Source organism: Gobius niger (assembly GCF_951799975.1).
Source record: "Gobius niger genome assembly, chromosome: 16".
Lineage (NCBI taxonomy): Eukaryota > Metazoa > Chordata > Actinopteri > Gobiiformes > Gobiidae > Gobius > Gobius niger.
This window is the reverse complement of record NC_136867.1, coordinates 17,610,848-17,628,856: the sequence shown is the minus strand read 5'-3', so window position 1 is coordinate 17,628,856 and position 18,009 is coordinate 17,610,848. Positions and strand designations below refer to the sequence as shown.

The 18,009-nt window shown below is 44.0% G+C and overlaps 2 protein-coding genes across 3 annotated transcripts; both read left to right on the top strand.

The window, feature by feature from the left end:
- The first annotated feature begins 44 nt into the window (after positions 1 to 44).
- LOC306975683 (enhancer of rudimentary homolog) lies at positions 45 to 1,891 on the top strand. Of its 2 annotated transcripts, XM_079573327.1 has the most exons (5): positions 45 to 82; positions 166 to 233; positions 675 to 762; positions 1,334 to 1,454; positions 1,621 to 1,891. In XM_079573327.1, the coding sequence occupies exons 2-5, from the start codon at positions 231 to 233 to the stop codon at positions 1,721 to 1,723; spliced, it is 315 nt and encodes a 104-aa protein (XP_079429453.1). In that variant the 5' UTR covers positions 45 to 82; positions 166 to 230; the 3' UTR covers positions 1,724 to 1,891. The 2 variants fall into 2 exon arrangements, with proteins under 2 accessions (XP_079429453.1, XP_079429452.1); XM_079573326.1 differs by lacking the exon at positions 45 to 82 and having other exon boundaries at positions 89 to 233.
- An 832-nt stretch (positions 1,892 to 2,723) lies between these two features.
- LOC306975669 (BRD4-interacting chromatin-remodeling complex-associated protein) lies at positions 2,724 to 15,971 on the top strand. The gene is made up of 14 exons (XM_079573305.1): positions 2,724 to 3,069; positions 4,393 to 4,574; positions 5,696 to 5,741; positions 5,854 to 5,896; positions 7,193 to 7,258; positions 7,730 to 9,235; positions 9,308 to 9,538; positions 9,701 to 10,337; positions 11,139 to 11,284; positions 11,616 to 11,677; positions 12,388 to 12,536; positions 12,614 to 12,708; positions 12,847 to 12,949; positions 13,613 to 15,971. Exons 3-14 carry the CDS (start codon positions 5,701 to 5,703, stop codon positions 14,281 to 14,283), a joined length of 3,750 nt encoding a protein of 1,249 aa, XP_079429431.1. The 5' UTR covers positions 2,724 to 3,069; positions 4,393 to 4,574; positions 5,696 to 5,700; the 3' UTR covers positions 14,284 to 15,971.
- The last annotated feature ends 2,038 nt before the right edge of the window (positions 15,972 to 18,009 follow it).

Sequence of the window (18,009 nt, the reverse complement as noted above, 5' to 3'; positions counted from 1 at the left end):
TTGGTAACGTAAAGGGGTTTCTGAAAGAATACTTGACACGTAATTTCGGCCAATCTACCCGAAGCACGTACTCGACCAGACAGTAAGTTAGGCAGCGAAACTAAAATAAACAAGAAAAACGCTGAACTGAACCCAACTTCAGGAGTTGTTCTTCCGGTGTCACAGGTCAGCCGTCTTGAAACAGCACAGGATCCCAACAGCAGCGATAAACTCCAGACTCCGTTTAAAACATGGTCAGTATGACAAAATAAACATATTCCTTGTATCATAAAATGTTATTGGGTAAATGCGCACGCTATCATGCACTCCATCGTCTGCGAGTGAAGGTTGTAGCGATGATGCTAACCTTGTGCTAACGTTAGCATGTAGCTATGCTATGTAAAAAAGTGTGTATTTTAGTAGTCAATCAAATCAAACCAAGTGAGTAAGGAATTTTACATGTTGCATGGATTGTCAACAACGATTAATAACTACCATGAGACACGAATATCAATAATATCAAAAAGATAACAACCAGGGTCCATTAGTGATAATATACAGTGTTAGTGTGGCTTATCTTTCAACGTGTCACGCTAAGGGTGATAATTGTGTCTTGCTGTGTGCGTTTTTCATTAAAGGTCTCAATTATACACTTAATTCACTTCATTTCATGAATGTTTTCTTTTTTGTTTCAGTCTCACACTATTCTGCTGGTGCAGCCCACCAAAAGGCCAGAGGGCAGGACATATGCCGACTATGAATCTGTCAATGAGTGCATGGAAGGTAATGCTCTTTCATGAATCTTTCATAACATTTTGTATGTTTGACAAAAGAAGGCTCTGTTATCTTATATCTTTGGCATAGAGCGCTTGCACTGCTTGTATATTTAAATATCATTGTTGTTAAAGATGTAAGTACCCAGACTTCGGTGCTGGCTGACAGAGGACCAAATGCATTCTCAAAACCGGTTTCAATATTATGTATTTGCCTGTGTGCAACCCTGCAACAGCACCAAAGGCTGGGAGCTGATTTGTGAGATACTGTAAGCAAGCACAAGTGTTCTTTGGGGTGACATGGGGCAGAGAGTAGAGCGGGTGATTTTGCGAACAGAGGGTCAGCTGTTCCAATCCCGCTGGTTCCCTCTGTCGTTGTGTCCTTGGGCAAAAAACTTTACCCACCTTGATACCAGTGTCTGGCACTGGTGTACGAGAGTGTGAATGGGTGAGTGGTTCCGTGATGTGAAGGGCTTTGAGTAGAAAAGCGCACTATAAATGTGACCATTTTCTGAAAAGTGAAAATTTAACAATGTCTGCAAATAATGAATATCTGCATCTCTCCCCCCACCCCTGAACAGGTGTGTGTAAGATGTATGAAGAACATTTGAAGAGAATGAACCCCAACAGTCCATCAATAACCTACGACATAAGCCAGTTATTTGACTTCATTGATGACCTGGCGGACCTCAGCTGTTTGGTGTAGGTTTCTCAGATTATTTGTTATTAAATATAAGCAATTCATCAGTGAGTCATGTTGACAACTTCTTTCAGTGTTTATACATTTGATACGTAACATTATGTACACTTTCCAATAACATGCCATCACACTGTTACTAATAGACCAATTTTCGGTTGTCACGAGCAGATATCGAGCTGACACACAGACATACCAGCCGTACAACAAAGACTGGATCAAAGAGAAGATCTACGTGCTGCTGCGGCGTCAGGCCCAGCAGGCGGCCAAGTGAGAGGAGCAAGAGGTGAAGAGGATATGTGTGCGTTTATCTGCTTTACACAGTCATTTGTTTTTGGAGTTTTTGCCCAACCTTTATAAAGATGCTTTGTTTTCTTTTATTCTGAAGAACTTTTGTATTTGAATGTCGTACTTACTACTATTAAAGGTTCCTTTTAAATAACACTGTCTTGACTAGTTTTTATGAACATTTTATTGGGTCTTTGATTGTTTATCTTTTTAAATTTTATTTTGTGATTATGTCCCTACTACACATTCACACGTACAGCAATATATCACCAATTTAGCTGGATTATGAGTCTAAGATGCCTTGACTTCCCTACCCCGGGCACTTCCTCAAGTTATGCCAAGGGAATCCAGGCTACCTGAGCCTGTATTTTAAGATTTTCCCTATTCTACTCTCCATCGAAGGATCTACCACAGACGCCATTCCATGTATGCAGACTGAAGGGGATGAAGAGACTTCTTGTTTTTTTCTGTCTACAATGTTGGAAGTAGACAATTTTAAAACAGTCCATTTTGTATATATATATTAAACATGATAAGCTTATTCTTAACAGTGTCAAAGCCAATGGTTAAGACAGTTTTTCTTTAAATATGTCCTAACTTTTTGGAGATTACCGCTTACTTTTTGGAAATTGCATTATTTTATAATAATATAGGGTATTTTTTATATATATATATATATATATATATATATATATATACATATATTTTGAAATAAATAAATCGTGGCTTTATTTGGCCAACAGATCATATTTTTCCCTAAATTTTGTTATCTATAGATTTTATTTTATTTCCAGCACACAATTCTATGTCCAAAAATCTTTTCTCTCTCCTTAGTAAACCTGAACAATCAATACAGCTGCTTAGAGCCCGTCTCTAAACATTGATTGAATTTCCCAAACTGCCTTTAGGAGAAGCGCGAACAGATTTAGGATCTAGCACTCTCCTTCCAAAAAAAAAAAAAAAAAAAAGTCTGGCAGAGGAGAACACGTGCGGGACTCACTGGGCTCTCGGATTGAGTGGTGTGTGACGTGGGCAGGGGGGCTTCAGAAGCGCGTAAAAAGCCGCCTGACGGAGCGTGAGATGCGGCCAGGCTGTCACCGCTCTCCGCCTCTCATTGCACCTTTGTGTTGTGATCAGCTCTCCCCCAACACCACCACCACCACCACAGCGAACCCCCTCCTCCTGCTCCTCTCTCCATCCCACCCTACCCTGCCCCTCTCTCCGCCACTGCCGCCCCCCTTCGCCTCCTCCTTTTAGCATCTGAAAGGACCACTGAGTGAGAATCGATGGCGCAGAGGCCCGCTTGACAGGACAATAAACCACAAAGAAGGGGTGAGTTTTTTTTTTCCTCCACGTCTCGGCATGTTTGTTCCCCGTCTGCGTAGTATTGCGATATATCTCCCCAATGTCACCACGAGAGGATCGCTGCTGCTGCGCGTGGCTCGGGCTGCGCGGCGATGCTATTTAACACAAGGCATCTTTTGTTACCGCGATATGATTTAGAGCGGCTGCCTCCAGTGTGCTCCTCTGCTGCTGCTGCCGCCGCCGCCGCCGCCGCCGCTGCTGCTGGTGGTGGTGCCTTGACGCTCGGCACTGGTCCCACTCCACCAAATAACACGGCACGTACGGGATGAACAGCCGAGCCAGCGCCAGAGCATCCTCTCTTGCCTTTCTTGCTTATTAATTTCACATGAACACACATTCACCTTACATAACCCAGAAAAAACACCACTGGATCGCCGTGTTATTTTACGCACTTGCCGCGGCAGGTCTGCCCGGTTCTCATTGGGCGATGCAGTATAGCACCTAGAGGGTATTATTGCGGCCGTCGCGTAGTAAACAAAATGTCAATGGGTTCATTTGGAGAGGAAAAAAAAGAAAAATGTGTGTACGTGTATGCTGAGGGAACCTTTACTCGAAATAGGCAGCAGCGTGTGCGGTGTTGTGATGCTTTCTAGGCGCACCTTCCAGCAGACAGCAGTGCAAGTCAAATCAATGCGCAGGGGAGCCGTCTATTTACAGATATGCCCCTCTCTCGTGTCTGTGAGAGCCATAACAATAGCTCCCCTCGTCCCGAGCTCAGAGCTTAATCAATACACACTAAAAATAAGATGTTATTGTTGGTATAACGTCCAGACGCACTCCCACTGTCTCAAACAAACTGGTGGTGAATCACATATTGATCCCCTAAAGCTTGACTGAGGTGGGAATGCGTTTTGGCTTTGACTTGTGGTAGCCTTGTGTGACCTGGCTGATATTTCATTATATAGAGGTAAAAATAATGTCCTATGAGAAGTTTCTGTTATGGATCTGTATCTCCAAGGGAATCCCCCCCCAAAGGGAATTCCTCTATACTGCCATAAAGAGGAGAGTATGCAGAGAGCACCACAGCTTGGCATTAGACGCCAAATGAATATCAATGTTGAGTTGTGAAATGTGTGTATTTGTTTTGACACTTCGGAAACGTTGAGACCTCTTCATAGTGAATTTGGCTTCAATATATCCATAAAGCATGCAGAGGTATAGTAATTGCAAACAAAATTGAGCACAGAGTGTCTACATATTATTGACACTCATTTGGCTTCGGTTGCCATGCTTTTGCTCTGCTGTGACATTCAGCTTGACTTCTAACAACATAATCTCTCCTCCTGCCAGGCTTCCACGAGCAGAGATGCCCCCTCGCCGGGAGCGCCCATCTCTTCACATACTGTCCCTTTGCCATTTCGGTCTGGCATCTCTCCGTCACCACAACCAGCTGAAGACCAAGCACTTCTTCCCATGAGGCCACTAGCAGAACTCAGCTCGGACCGCTCTGTATGGGGCCTCTTGCTTATCAAGTATGTTCACATTTGTTTTACGGTACACTTTATAAACAAGCTACACAGGGAGAACAAGTACAATAATACAAAATCAAATTGGACTGCAATGGTTGGGAATGAACTGCATTTCATCTAAGGTTAGATATGAGTTTAATTGTTAAACTGGCTATGGATATGGTTAGGAACAGGGGTATAGTTACAGTTAAAACTTACAGCGGCTTCAGGTTTGTGAGTTTGTTTTTACTGAAAATGTAAAATCTGTTTCAAGACATGATCGTCCTGTCTGATTCAGATACCAGGAAAAAAATGGCAGTAAATGGGAGATTTTCTTTCTATTAGACAACAATTGAACCATTAGTCCTCATGTTAGATTCATTGGAAGCGGGTAAAATTGGCAAGCCTAAATCTTGAGCAAATTTGCCAAATCTCTAAGTATGAAAACTAGGTGTTTATTAGCTCTTGAGATGGGTTTTATGTCTGGAGTGGTCAAAATTGGTCCCAGGAAGGAACTGTAATGAACTGGTGACAAGTGAGACAGTTCAGCAGATGAGTGAGCGTGATTGTACTGATTGAGAAGTGTCAGAGTACGTTGCAGGTACTGACAGGTGAAGTGAATGACCATGTTGTCTCATAAAGCATTAAAACGTAAATTGAGTGACTCAGACTTGGACCATTGTGACCTTGAGGTTCATAGAGGGATGTGACTCACCAAGGTGGCTGTAACGCGACAGCTCCAATGTGCAGTTTTATCAACAGCAGTTCGAAAGTTGTGCAAGTTAAGGTAAATTTGTGTATTCACTGGTGCCCCCACGAACCCAGAAATGGAAAAGTGGAAGAAGATGGATGGATGGATGGATGGATGTATGGATGGATGGATGGATGGATCATATACAGTCTATGGGATGGATGGATGGATGGATGGATGGATGGATGGATCATATACAGTCTATGGGATGGATGGATGGATGGATTCACTGGACATGAGCAGTGCACTCTGAACAAATATGTCTGATCCATTATATGCTTTTTGCAATGAATGAGTATATCATCAATTAATATTGCAGTACTTGGTGATATGCTGTGCAGCCCTAGTTCTTTGTCAAGTCTATTTTCTATACAATCTTATTATGTGTCTTTAGTTGACATGGAGGATGATGATGGGACTTGTCTACTTGATGTTTTGTGGTAAGTGTAGTCCTCACATTATATTATGTCTTAACAGTTGCATAACAAGATCTTGATGACAATACATCCATCCCAAAGATATGTACAATTTACTTCATATTTCTCTACACAGTGACCCTCAAGCCCTGAACGACTTCCTTCATGGGACCAATGAGGTAAGTGCTGGAGTAAAAAAATCAATAGTGTAAATAGTAAATCTGAGCTGGGAATCTTTTTTGGCTCAGCTCGGTGCAGAGGCAGTCTGTCAGAAAGATTTGCAGAGGTGGAAGAAGTAGGAGAAGTAGCCAGAATGTGTTAGGAAAGTGTTTCTCCCGAATAATGTGTTCACGTAAAAGTAATTCATGAAGAAAGTAGTTGATGCATATTTGATTTGAAATAACATAGGAAAGCACAAAAAGCACACATTTTGAAATTGTTTAAATCAAAATCAAATCAAATTCACTTTATTTATCCGTTAGGAACTTCATTTGCAGGAGAAGTGCCAGTACGGGCCCGATAAAAACAGTACATCCACAGACATTCAACAACATACAGCAATAATAAATACATTAAAAAACAATATAGTGGGCCTTTGATAGACCAAGGTCCACACAGTCATTTATTCAGTAGGCGGATGGAGGTCGGTAGGAAAGTGGAGGTCGCCCTCTTTGTCCCCAGAGGGAGGGACCTGAACCTGCGCCCTGGCGGCAACAGGGCGTAGTGAGAGTGCAGAGTGTGGGAGGAGTCTGTGGAGATCTGGGTTCCTTTCCTCAGAACTCTGGAGTCATAGATGCTGCTGAGTGAGTCCTGCTCCTGACCGATGATTTTATTGCTGATTTTGATGATTTTATTGAGCATGTTGCGGTGGGTGAGAGTGAGTGAACCAAACCAGACAGTGATGTTGAATGTGAGGATGGATTCAATGAAACATTTATAAAAAGAGGCGAGAATGGACGGGTGGACTTGGAGTTTGCGGAGTTTACAGAGAAAAAAGAGGCGTTGTTGACATTTAATTTTAGCATCATATAGTATTTGGCTTGTTTAGATTTGCTTTAATACAATGACAGTCATAGGTTCAAATTCATATGTCAACATGAAGCTTTTGTCACTTACAGATATATTCACCATGGAAAGACTAACCAGTACAAAACTGTCTCGACAAAATATGACTCAAGTAGAAGTAAAATTTACTAGAGAGTTACTTCAAAAAGTGTTTACTTAAATAAATGTAAAATACTCTGGTAATAGCATTGGTGTTGGTCATGAACTTTATTTCCCCATAAAGTTAAAATATGTGAAGAAAAAAATATTTTAAAAAGATATGTAAGGCAGACTCAAAAAAAATGCATTCAAATTCAAGTTACTCAGGTAATTGCAGCCTCTCACAGTCACCTCTGGAGATTTGTAATGTAATACTGCATGAATTTGTCTCCACAAATCCTTTCCTAAAATTGTCGCTTTGGTCCCAGCAGCTGCCGACTGAAGACCTGCTCATTAACTCCTCCTCTGGGGAGGCGTCTCTCTTCACAGATGCCCCGGTGAGTGTCTGGATCCACTGCCAACAGCGTCACAACAACCAGCAGCATGTTCCCCACGAGAGAGGCTTTCTGTTCCCCTTCTGCGCCCCAAAATGCATCCTGCTAACTCCTGCTGATCACACTTCAACTACACGCAGAGCTTAGAGGGAGATTCTCAATGAATAAATAAGACAACTCAATGACTTTCTACAGTTTAAACTTTAGATCCTGCCACACATCATTGTATTCAGTGCACACCAGCCTGCCGTTTGAACGCTGTCGCTGGTGTTCATCATTTGATGTCATTTACACAGGCCAACAGTTATAGTAATACACCACTTCATCAGCATTTAATTCAATCAACTGCCTCAAATTAGATCAGGGTGTACTTGAAATCTCAAGTCATAATCGAACTATGGTGATTTCTACAGACCTACAGATGCTGCCCCATTCTAACATGTTTAGTGTGTATTTTATCCTTGTCCCCTACAGAGCCCAGGGTCTCTGCTGGGAGATGGAGTGGGCTCCCCGGACTCACCCACGCCCGGCTGTGTGGACCTGTCGTTTTTGGAGGATGCGCTGCTGTCCTCTCCAGAGGCAGAGGACCCTTCGCTGGTGCCAATGGGGACACCTGTGGAGGTCGCGCCCAAAAAGGCCCCTGTGGAGGAGGCAGAGGAGGCGCAGGTGGCCTGTGATATCCTCCAGCAGAGTCTGCAGGAAGCCGACATCACGGAGCAGACCATGGCGCTGGAGGCTGGCCTGGTGCAGAGTGGAGACAGTCTATCCCTCTACTCCCCTGCCCCTCTACTGTCCCCAGTACCTTTTGTGTCCAAATCTATGAGCATACCTGTGGCCCCCGTTCTGCCCAGAGACACCCAGGCAGCAGTGGATCCTCCCCAGCCTTCTCTGTTGGCAGTGGGGCCTGGCTGCCCCTCTCTAAAACCAGCTGCGCCTCCTCAGCTCATGGGCCTCCTGCCCGGAAATGTGTTCCCCGCTGCGTCTCCTGAGATATCCCTGAGTCCAGCCAATGGCTCCAGTATGATCATCCACAAAGCCCTGCCCACCATGTCGACACGCCCCATTATCACCCAGACTCTGAGGGCAGCTACAGCGGCCCCTCCTGGCATCGTCCTACAGCGAGCCCCCCTCCCTATACAGCCCAAACTGCCCATCACCATCCAGCCAAGACTTGTTCAGATCAGCCCCAAACCTTCAGCGCAGAAGTCCGCTCCTGGTCTGACCTTTGTTTCTGGTACTGCCACACAGAATATTCTTCTGTCCCAACCAGCCACCCAAAAAACTGCTCCCGTACCGCAGTCCGTTGCACAGATTCCCAAACCGGTCAGCCTGCAGCTGCTTAACCAGGCGGGCTCATTCCTGCTGCAGCCTCAGGGCCTCTTCCATGGTCAGAACCAGTTACTTCTTCCAGGACAGTCTCCTGTCTCTCTCCCACAGCCAGCTCCTGCGCCGCGGCAGCTACTAACGCCCCAGGGCCCAGCACTGCACACCGTTACCCCCGCGGCAGGACAGCTCGTAGAGGGCTCACAGATACTGACTGTTCCTCAAAGGCAGCTGAACTTTAGTCCTGTGTTCACTACCCCTACAGGGCAGCTCGCTCTGCGCCAGGCCACAGTGCTCTCTGGACCTCTGCAGCTGCAATCAGCATCGCCTACTGTCTTCCAGATGCCTGCGCAGCTGGCTGGGACCTATACAGCCGGGACCCAGGGGCACCGGACCACTCTGGTCCACAGCCCTGCTATTGGAAACCACATCACCCTGATCAACAGCTCAGGAGTGCTTCCCCCTGACCTTGCCTCCATCTCTATATTAAACGGTCCATCAGTGGTCCAGGGACTGCCTTTTACTGCTCAAACCCAGGTGCCCCAGGCAGCAGTGACAGAAGCTCAGCTGGGCCTGCAACAGGCCTCTGTGGTGCTGCTGCCAGAGCGGGCTGTACCAGAGGACAGAGGACCAGAAGAGGCCTTTCACCTAACACAGGTGAGCTCCCACTGTCAAAGTTACAAATAGTTATTAATGACAACTGCAGCCTCACACATGTTTTTCCCACAGTCCTATGGACAAGTGCTCCAGCAGGTTTCGGTCCAGTCGGCCTCGGCTGGACTTCAGCCCTCGACTCCCCCAGTAGTGGCAGTCATACACCCCCCTTCAGAACCTGCTCTGGCTGCTGACCCAGCGGTGGACATGCCCAAACTCCTGATGGCTCCCACTGAAATAAGTCAAGTAGTGGAGGAGGTGACTCAACTGAGCCAGAACCAGGCTTTTATGCAACAACTCCAACAGGTCAGACACACTGCAGAACTTAATCACAAACATTTTTGCTTTTGTTGTTGCACAGTGTAGGATTGAGTAGCATAAGTCACAAATGACTGTATTAAACCTCTAAAACTGACTCTAGATCATTTCATTGTAGTGCTCATTGTCTCTCTATAATATCATCTACAGCAAGCACTTAATTCCCCGCTGTCGTCGGAGCTGCTGGTTGGAGCGCTGCCAGTGGTGCCGCTTGAGGCTCTTTCCTCGCCCCCGGACGCGGATAAAGAGGTCAAAGCTGAGGTCCAAGCTGTGTCTGGACATGACATCCAATCAGCGCTGTTAGACCAGTGTGTGGAGGCCTCTCCTCTGCCCTCTGAGCTGGACGACTCCTCTCTGCTCTGCTCCTCTCCCTCTCCCACAGACCTTCCACAGACCTTCACTCCTCCAGCACAGGGCCTTGAAGGCTCAGTGCCCCCACCTCAAACCAAGCCCCCATCCCATTTCCAGCTCCAGCTCCAACAAGCCTTATTTCTCCAGCAGCAGGATCAAATACAAGCGCCCTTGTCACAAACCCAAATACTGAACTGCATGTCCCAGCCCAAAGTCCATGTCCAGAATTCTGTCCTGCAGTCTCTGTCTCAAGTCCAAAGTCAGGCGGCTGTACCCCAGTCCCAAGTCCAGCCTATTGTCCATGTCCAGTCTCCTGAAGTACAGAATGCAGCCCGGACCCCCTCCCCTGCACCCATTGCGCCTTCTGTGTCTGTGCCTCAGCCTGGTCCCACCGCTACCACCACTGTCCCCTCAGGAGAGCAGCACACACACCACAGTGAGTCCTCCCTATAGTGCAGCAGAGTGTCGTGTCAGACTGATTATACAGGGGTTATGTGAGGTAGTACTGAGCCTCTGTCCCACACGGGACTTCTCTGTGGGCTTGCGACAGAAGTGAAAACACAGCTTAAATGTAGTAAAAAAAACAAAAAAAAACAAAAACATTTATCTTAAAACTAGACCAAATCTACTCAAACTTTAGATTTAATCTCTTAATTCAAATAGATGTGTGTAATGTCTTCCTTGAGATTATTATTGTTTTTCCAGCATAGGCTTATCTAATGCTTATTCAACAATGATTTGTGAGGAAAATGCAATATTTTGCATTATGTAAGACAAAATCCATATTTTGGGGGGTTGCAGATCGTCATCCTATCGTGATGGTGGGAGAGTCGAGAACCTCTGCTCTATACAGTCACTGTAGAAACATGTTCTCGTAACTCAAGCCCAAGTACAGTGTAGTGTTAATTGTTTATTCATAATTATAGATAATATAAAGCTGGAAATATTTAAGTCAGACACACAAATGTTTATTGTACTGGAACATTGTAGTCTCTCATTCATCAGCCTCCACACCGACATGCCAGTTGTCACTTTCTCCCATTTGGCACACACAATGGCACTTGGATAAATCTGTACTAGTTGAATTATTCCACCTAAATTACTTTTAATTGTAATTATGTCATTCATTTCTCTGGTGATCAAGTCTGTCACTGCGCTCGTTACGGCCATCACAGATTTAATCTTTATGAAGACACATGAGACACTAAATCTTCATCTGTGCCACTGTGTCGTCCAGAGCCAGCCGCTGCCTTGGTCCCGGAGAGTAAAGTGTTCCATCCGTCGTCTCCTGCAGCCCTCAGTGCCCCAGCGCAAGGGCCCCTGTCCCACAGAGAGCGAGCTCCCACCCAAACGGGACAACCCAGTCAGCAGCAAGACATCAAGGTAAGATACTGTGACTGCTTTTACAGTTTGATAAATCAGCTTTGTATTGCATGGGCACTGGGCACAAGATTCTGCCATAGTTTGGACACAGTGTCAACAAAAAAGAATCCTGGAGTAACGGTCCGACTCCGACGCTCTCATGACAACACTGGACAGAAAAAATGTTTGTGACATTGCGGAAGCTTATTGAAACATTGCCAAAGCGAATTGGCCTGGCAGTGCATCTAATTATACCAATGTTATATGTTACTTTTAATATGTTATCCTACTGATGGCAGTTAAATGTACTTGTTGTGTAGTCTTCTGATGTCCCCACTGTTTTCTCATGCAGCCGTTGCCGATTGTCTTGGAGCAGCAGTGGGAGCAGCTCACACCAGCACAGCGCCGGCACAGGTGCAACTCACTGCTTTCCACAACTCCATTGCACCTTGATAAATACTTACCAGGAGCCCGAACTAATAGCATCATTCTTTTCTCAATGACTCCTCCAGGCTTTACCTGTTAAGATGTTCAGCAAGCCATAACGAGAAAGTGAATTTATTTCATTTTATTATAATTGGCCAAATTTACATGGATTAAGTACTGTTATCCCAGACAATGTGTTTTAAATCCACCCTCGAGGGCTCATCACCAACTAGATAATTTACTCACTTAATTTCTACTGATTCAGTTACAATACACATTTGCATCAGTTATTTAAAGGAAATGTGTGATATTCTTCAAACCCTGTGTAAAACATTCACTAGAGACGCCGTAAACCCAACAATGCTAAAGTTAAATAAATGTTCTCTTTATTTATCTTGAAAGGGTTTGTGACTGACACAAAAGGTAACACCCTGAAATAAAGAAATAATTAGGTCTCTTGGTAATAACAGTTCTTGCAAAATTTGGTGCAACAGGCCCCGCAGGACCACAGGGTGTTGATGATTTCTTTGTTAAACCACCCTAATATTGTTATGTGTAATACAAAACAAGTTTTAGTTTTCAAACTAAAAAGTAATATCAGATTATCCTAAACACTGAAACTACTGAACGTGGTTATGTTTTATAATTGTAAATACATTGAAATAAACAAGCCAAATAATATTAAGATACATTTGCAGATTTCAGCAGCAGCTGTGTTCGGACCATGCAGCTGTCCAGAGAGCCTCGACCCGAGCGGCCTTCTCCTCACTACAGGACGTGGTGAAAGGTCTCCTGCCCTACCACACTTGTGCGGGACATTTGCCCACGCTCGACCACTTCAACACAGGTCTGTGTCACCTGTCGTGGTTAAATATATTCTCGGTACATTTGTAAAACAAATACTAGTCTTATTTCTCTCCACAGTGGACCAGGAGTTTGACACTGTGTCTGGGTTTCTGCTAAAGCGGACCAAGGACATGGTTAACAAATACAGGCAGCTGTTGCTCAGAGAATCACTGGTAAGATCTCTTTGTCTGCATACAATGAAATAAGGTTTAGTATAAAGACTACTTTTAACCTAACCTGTAACAATTAGCATTTTTGATTATAAAATTTGGGCTTAGCGGTTAAAGTGACGTACCTGTCATTGCCTTCAGCAGGACATCCCGTCAGCGGAGATGGTGATGTTGGACAGACTCTTCCTTCAGGCCGAGCGCTTCTCCTTGGCAGAGGACCGACGGAGAGCGAGCAGAGAGCCAGGTCAGGAGGCTTTAGTCATTTCCTGCTGATTATTTCTTCATCAACCTATTCATCCTGGGTGAGACGCCCCTAAACCAGGGGTGCCAAATATGCGGCCCGCGGGCCAGATCCGGCCTGCAAGTTGATTTAATCCGGCCCCTGCCCTGTAGAGCATGATATCCAGAGTATGTAAAAAATAAAGTAAGTCTCGAGGCCATTCCTGTGCGGAGTGATGAATTAAAGAATAACGAGAATGCTCACTCCAGCCACAAGGGAGCAGCATAAATTTTAAAAAGGAAAGGCAGAGGGCACTGATACAATAAGAGATCAGGATATGAACAACACATTATAGCCACGTGGAAAATGAACAGTCTGTCCCAGGGCGGCTGTGGCTTTAATAACAGCTTACGACCACCGAGCATAGTGTGAATGGATAATTACTACTATAGCACTTTGAGAAACTTGTGACACAGGCTTGTAAAGTGCAATACAGTCAAGATGGGGCTTTGACCAAGTCACAGCTCATTATTATTATTCATTTATTGGAAAAATGTTCTTGAGAGTATTTTCCTGTTTACATTATATGTGGCTGATTTTTTTCACTACGAGTTTGACACCCCTGCTCTAAACAATAGGTGTGAGCATGAAACTCTATAGGTGTAAATGTGTTTCTTTTCTCTGCAGAGTCTATGATGACAACCTTGCCCTCATCAGCATCTCCCCCTGGCGATGCCCCTCCCACGGCTCCGCCCCACCCTCCTCCACCCCCTTCTCCCCTGTCCCCTCCCTCTCCTCCTCCCCCCCAGTCCTGCTCCTCCAGCGACAGCCCGCCCTCTCCCCCGTCCTGGACCAGGCTGTCGGAGCGCCCCCCGGGACTCCGGACGTACCGCTCGAGCTCCCGCGGCGGACTCCGACTCACCATAAAACACGAGTCGGGGTCCAGGAAAGTGGTCCACAATTCAGCGTGCGACCCCGGACTCAAAAGGGACCACTCGGGACAGTTGACCAACGGGAGCGGGCGTCACTGTCAAACCCCCAGCAAAGCACTGCAACCGGTATCCAACGGCAACCTTTCCATGGAGGAAGTCCCGCCTCCGGATTTCAAAATAAAAGCCCCCATAAAAGACAACAGAGAGGTGGGCGCTCCCAAATTAAAATGTTACCGCTTGGATACGTCACCGGACCATCCACCGCCAATACAAGAGGACAACATGCTTAGCGAACATCTCCAGAGTGCTATCGATAGCATTTTGGAGCTTCAGCGGCTTCAAGGCCCGTCCACGGCCCAAAGCAGGGCTCCCTCCGCCCCCTCATTGGACCAGGCAGTGACCAGCATTCTGGAGGGGCATCTCTGAATGGGACAGACTCTGGCGGGACCACTTTAAAAGATGGAGAAAGGAGGTAGGAAATACAAAAAAAGAAAAAAAAGGCACTATTGAGAGATGCAGACAACAGCACTATCCTTAGCCGCTCAGTTGTTAGATACTTCTTTTCGATGTACGTTTGTAGACAAAAAAAAAAAAGTCTATTTGAGAATAGGAGATCTATTGTTTCAGTGGTAGTAAAGGCATCCAGAGGTTTTACAACACAGCGTCATCAGCAAATAGTATATAAGTAATAGTGCGGACCAAGTGGAGTAGAGATTATTCAATAGTTTTTTATAAGATTTCTTTCCAAATGTGAATTTTTTCCTTTTTGCATAGTGCCAAGCTTCCAGGGTATTTATTTTGATAATCTGTGCCAATTTTTCTGATCGAGCGTGAGTGAATGTGTGTGCAGGAAAAGATGAAGAGTGCTTTTCTTTTTTTTTTAAATATCGCACCTGCTCCATAATATGCTGCGTTCATGTGGTCCTCGGGTGCTTGGTTGTTGTCCAGAGTTGTTTTTTTTCTTTCTTTTCAATTCATAAAAATCACAATATAAAGATTACATGGGTTTTACGCATTGCAAAGTAGAAACGATTTTGAATTGGTCTTACAAAAGTGAGACGAAGCCTCTGAAGATAGTAGTGAAATGTCCTCTATTTCTAACTAGTCCACTTGGCAACATTGGAAAATCTCTACCACAATGGATAATTACAAAAGTACAAAGCCTACGAAGCACATACTGTAACATTTTCGTGCAGAATCTGGCAACAGCTTTTTGGTTGTTTTTTTTCCTCTCTAGTTTCCGAGGACCACATAAACGCTCCTTTTGTCTCGACTTAGGCTTAATGAATGAAACTCCAAAGAAAATGTGACTTACTACATCCTGAGTACACCAGCAAACGTCCATGTCGCGTCTCTTCCCCAAAAACGCGTGAGATCAGATCGGGCACAAAGGAATAATAAGGAAGGAAATGTTGTTTTTTGATCTGTTTATCACCACATCAGCGTCTGTGAAATATCCTGTCTTTTGTCTGTTTTAAAGTGTAAGCAATAATGAGTCAGTGAGAGGGGTGAAGGGTAGCTTATCGAAGTCGCTGGGTTTATCCAAGCAAAGCACTTGTTAATGAAAGAGCATAAATGTAGTTGTTTTGATGGAGTTGGTGTCATGACGCGACAAGAGCTTCTTATATGCTTTTCTAAAATGTCCGCCTGCTCTATGGATCCCCTGACAACCATGAGTCGCTCACGGGGGTAAAAGTGAAGTGTCTTGCCCAAGGACACATAAACAGTAAGCACTTGTTGAATCAAACTTTCTGATTTGTGGGCAAACCATTGGGTCACTGCCTCCCTTCATGAATTTTGAATTTTTAGCTTCAGTATAGCATTTTAAATTAGATATATCGGGCCGATATTTGGGGATTTTACCATATCGGCTATTGGCCGATCTAGCACCAAAAAAAGCTGATATTTCCGGGACCGAAAATGATAGAGACTTCCCGTTTTTTGCATTTGAAAGAGCAAGTCAGGGCTTTAAAACGAGTCCTCCCACAACTCCCGAGGCCTCAGGGGAGGTGAGAAACATCACAATGAAAATTGTTTAGCTTCAAGTTTGTTAAACACAAGTTTCACTAAACCTCCGTCTATATGGACATGCTGCAAGTGGAGAATCTGGAGAATTCAATCGCTGAGTTAGTTTTAAACTCCACTATTGTGTTTTAAACTCCACTATTGTGTTTTTGATCGCTGCGCAAAATGCAGCGGCTAGTAACAAAATGCTAATGCTAACAACAACAAATCAAAGCTGGGACAGAAACTATGATAGGATCACCTAAAGTAATACAATAAAATCGTCCATTGCTGGAGTGGCCAAGGCTTTGTTTTTACAGGATTATAGACCTGACATTTGGAAAAATCGGCCAAAAATATCGGCATCGGCCAATTAACATCCCAAAATATCGGCATCGGCCATAGAAAAACCCACATAGGTCGGCCTCTATTTTAAATTATAACTCACTAATTGAAGTACATATTGACAATAAGCAGTGAATTAAATGATCCGTTTCGTAAAGTCAAGCCCTGGTAATGATGAAAGAGTTAATATATGTCTAGCACTTATCAGCATATAATGAGCTCTTTAGTGGCTACACCGATCTCCGTTTAGATCTCAACGCCAAAACATGTATATTTCCTTTTTATTTTAAAACGTGTGACTCAAAACATTGAGCCTCTTCAGCATCAAAGAGCCTTTGACCAAAAAATAAATTGAGTCCTGTTTTGTTCAGTGGTTAGTCTGATATGCACACAGTCATTTTCTCATGTTTCGATCATGTGACAATCTTTTAGTTCATGTCAAATCAAGTTCATATCACTGAACCATGTCTCCCATAGACTGTGTGGATGGCTTACAACCTTAAAGGGGGTAGTTCAGTATTTTCACATCAAGCACTTAAGAAATGGGCTGTAACCATGTTATGACTGAACTTTTGCATTTATTTATGTAATATATCGTCTAATGGCCACACTTTGAATTGACGTTTACTCTCATATTAGTGAATTAATAGCCTAAAATGCTACCTAAACCTTTATTGCCCAAGTTATATCAGAGGATAATGACTTTACTTTTGTTCTCGAAAGTGGACACACAATATTGAATAAAATTGATGGCATAGTAAGAGTGAAAGGTTATGAAGATTACAGCCAGACACCGAACTATCCCCTTAAATGTCTAATCGTAAAGTTACAAATTAGGAAGTTTTGCAACAAGATTTAGTGATGAACTAAATAGTAATAGTTTGAATAGTAACTGAAACTGCAAATTGTGTGTGATAAAGGTCCCAAGCTGTAAATTTAGAAAATGCCTTACTATGATTCAGACCCTTTAAAGTGAATGGGATTTACACAAATTATATGTTTATGTATCTTGACCTCTTAGTGTAGGTTAGATCCACCAGGCCTTCCCATTTGTTGCAATGCATTGTTTCCTTTGAAAATGTCTTTGGTTGGAATGAAGGAGTTGAATATGCAGTAACGTAGTGTCAGGACCTCTGTAGTAGTCAAGGGTAGGCGTGTACTTTTACTACATGTGATGTAAAACTACATCAAGTGCAGTAACTGAATCTTTGAAATGTGCGTCTGTCCTATAGAGGTCTCTGTGATGCAGTAAAGATGTCAGAGTGTCATTTCTACACTCCAACTTCTCTCAAAGGGGACCCCAGTTAAAAGTAAAAGTTAGAATATTTAGGTGGTGGTCAAAGTTAGAAGGAAACACATTTTAAAACATTCATTCATTTTCCCTCGGGGTAATTCCCCTCTGTTACATGCACAGAGGGCTAATGCTCAGCTAGATTCTCCTGACCATGAACCTGGCTCCTAAGGCTCTGCACTCTGGACGGGTGCGCTTACCTTGAATGGGTTTCACTAATTGTGGCCACCTCTATATTTGTTTCATTATTTATTATATTGAAAAATCTTCAAAAGATTTTGTAGGGTTAACTTTGGTGTCCCCTTTATTGAGGAAGCCTCATGTGCCATTGTCCTTGTGTTAAACACATTGAAGGACAGAAGTGATTGTCACATCTGCATGTTGAGCCATTTCAACATTTATTTATTTGTGTTTTATTTATTCTTGTGTTACTGAATGAACTGTGAAACCAGGGGAGCTCACACTAATTTAAACATTTGACTGACAGATTGTTTGATGCCAAAATCAAGAGG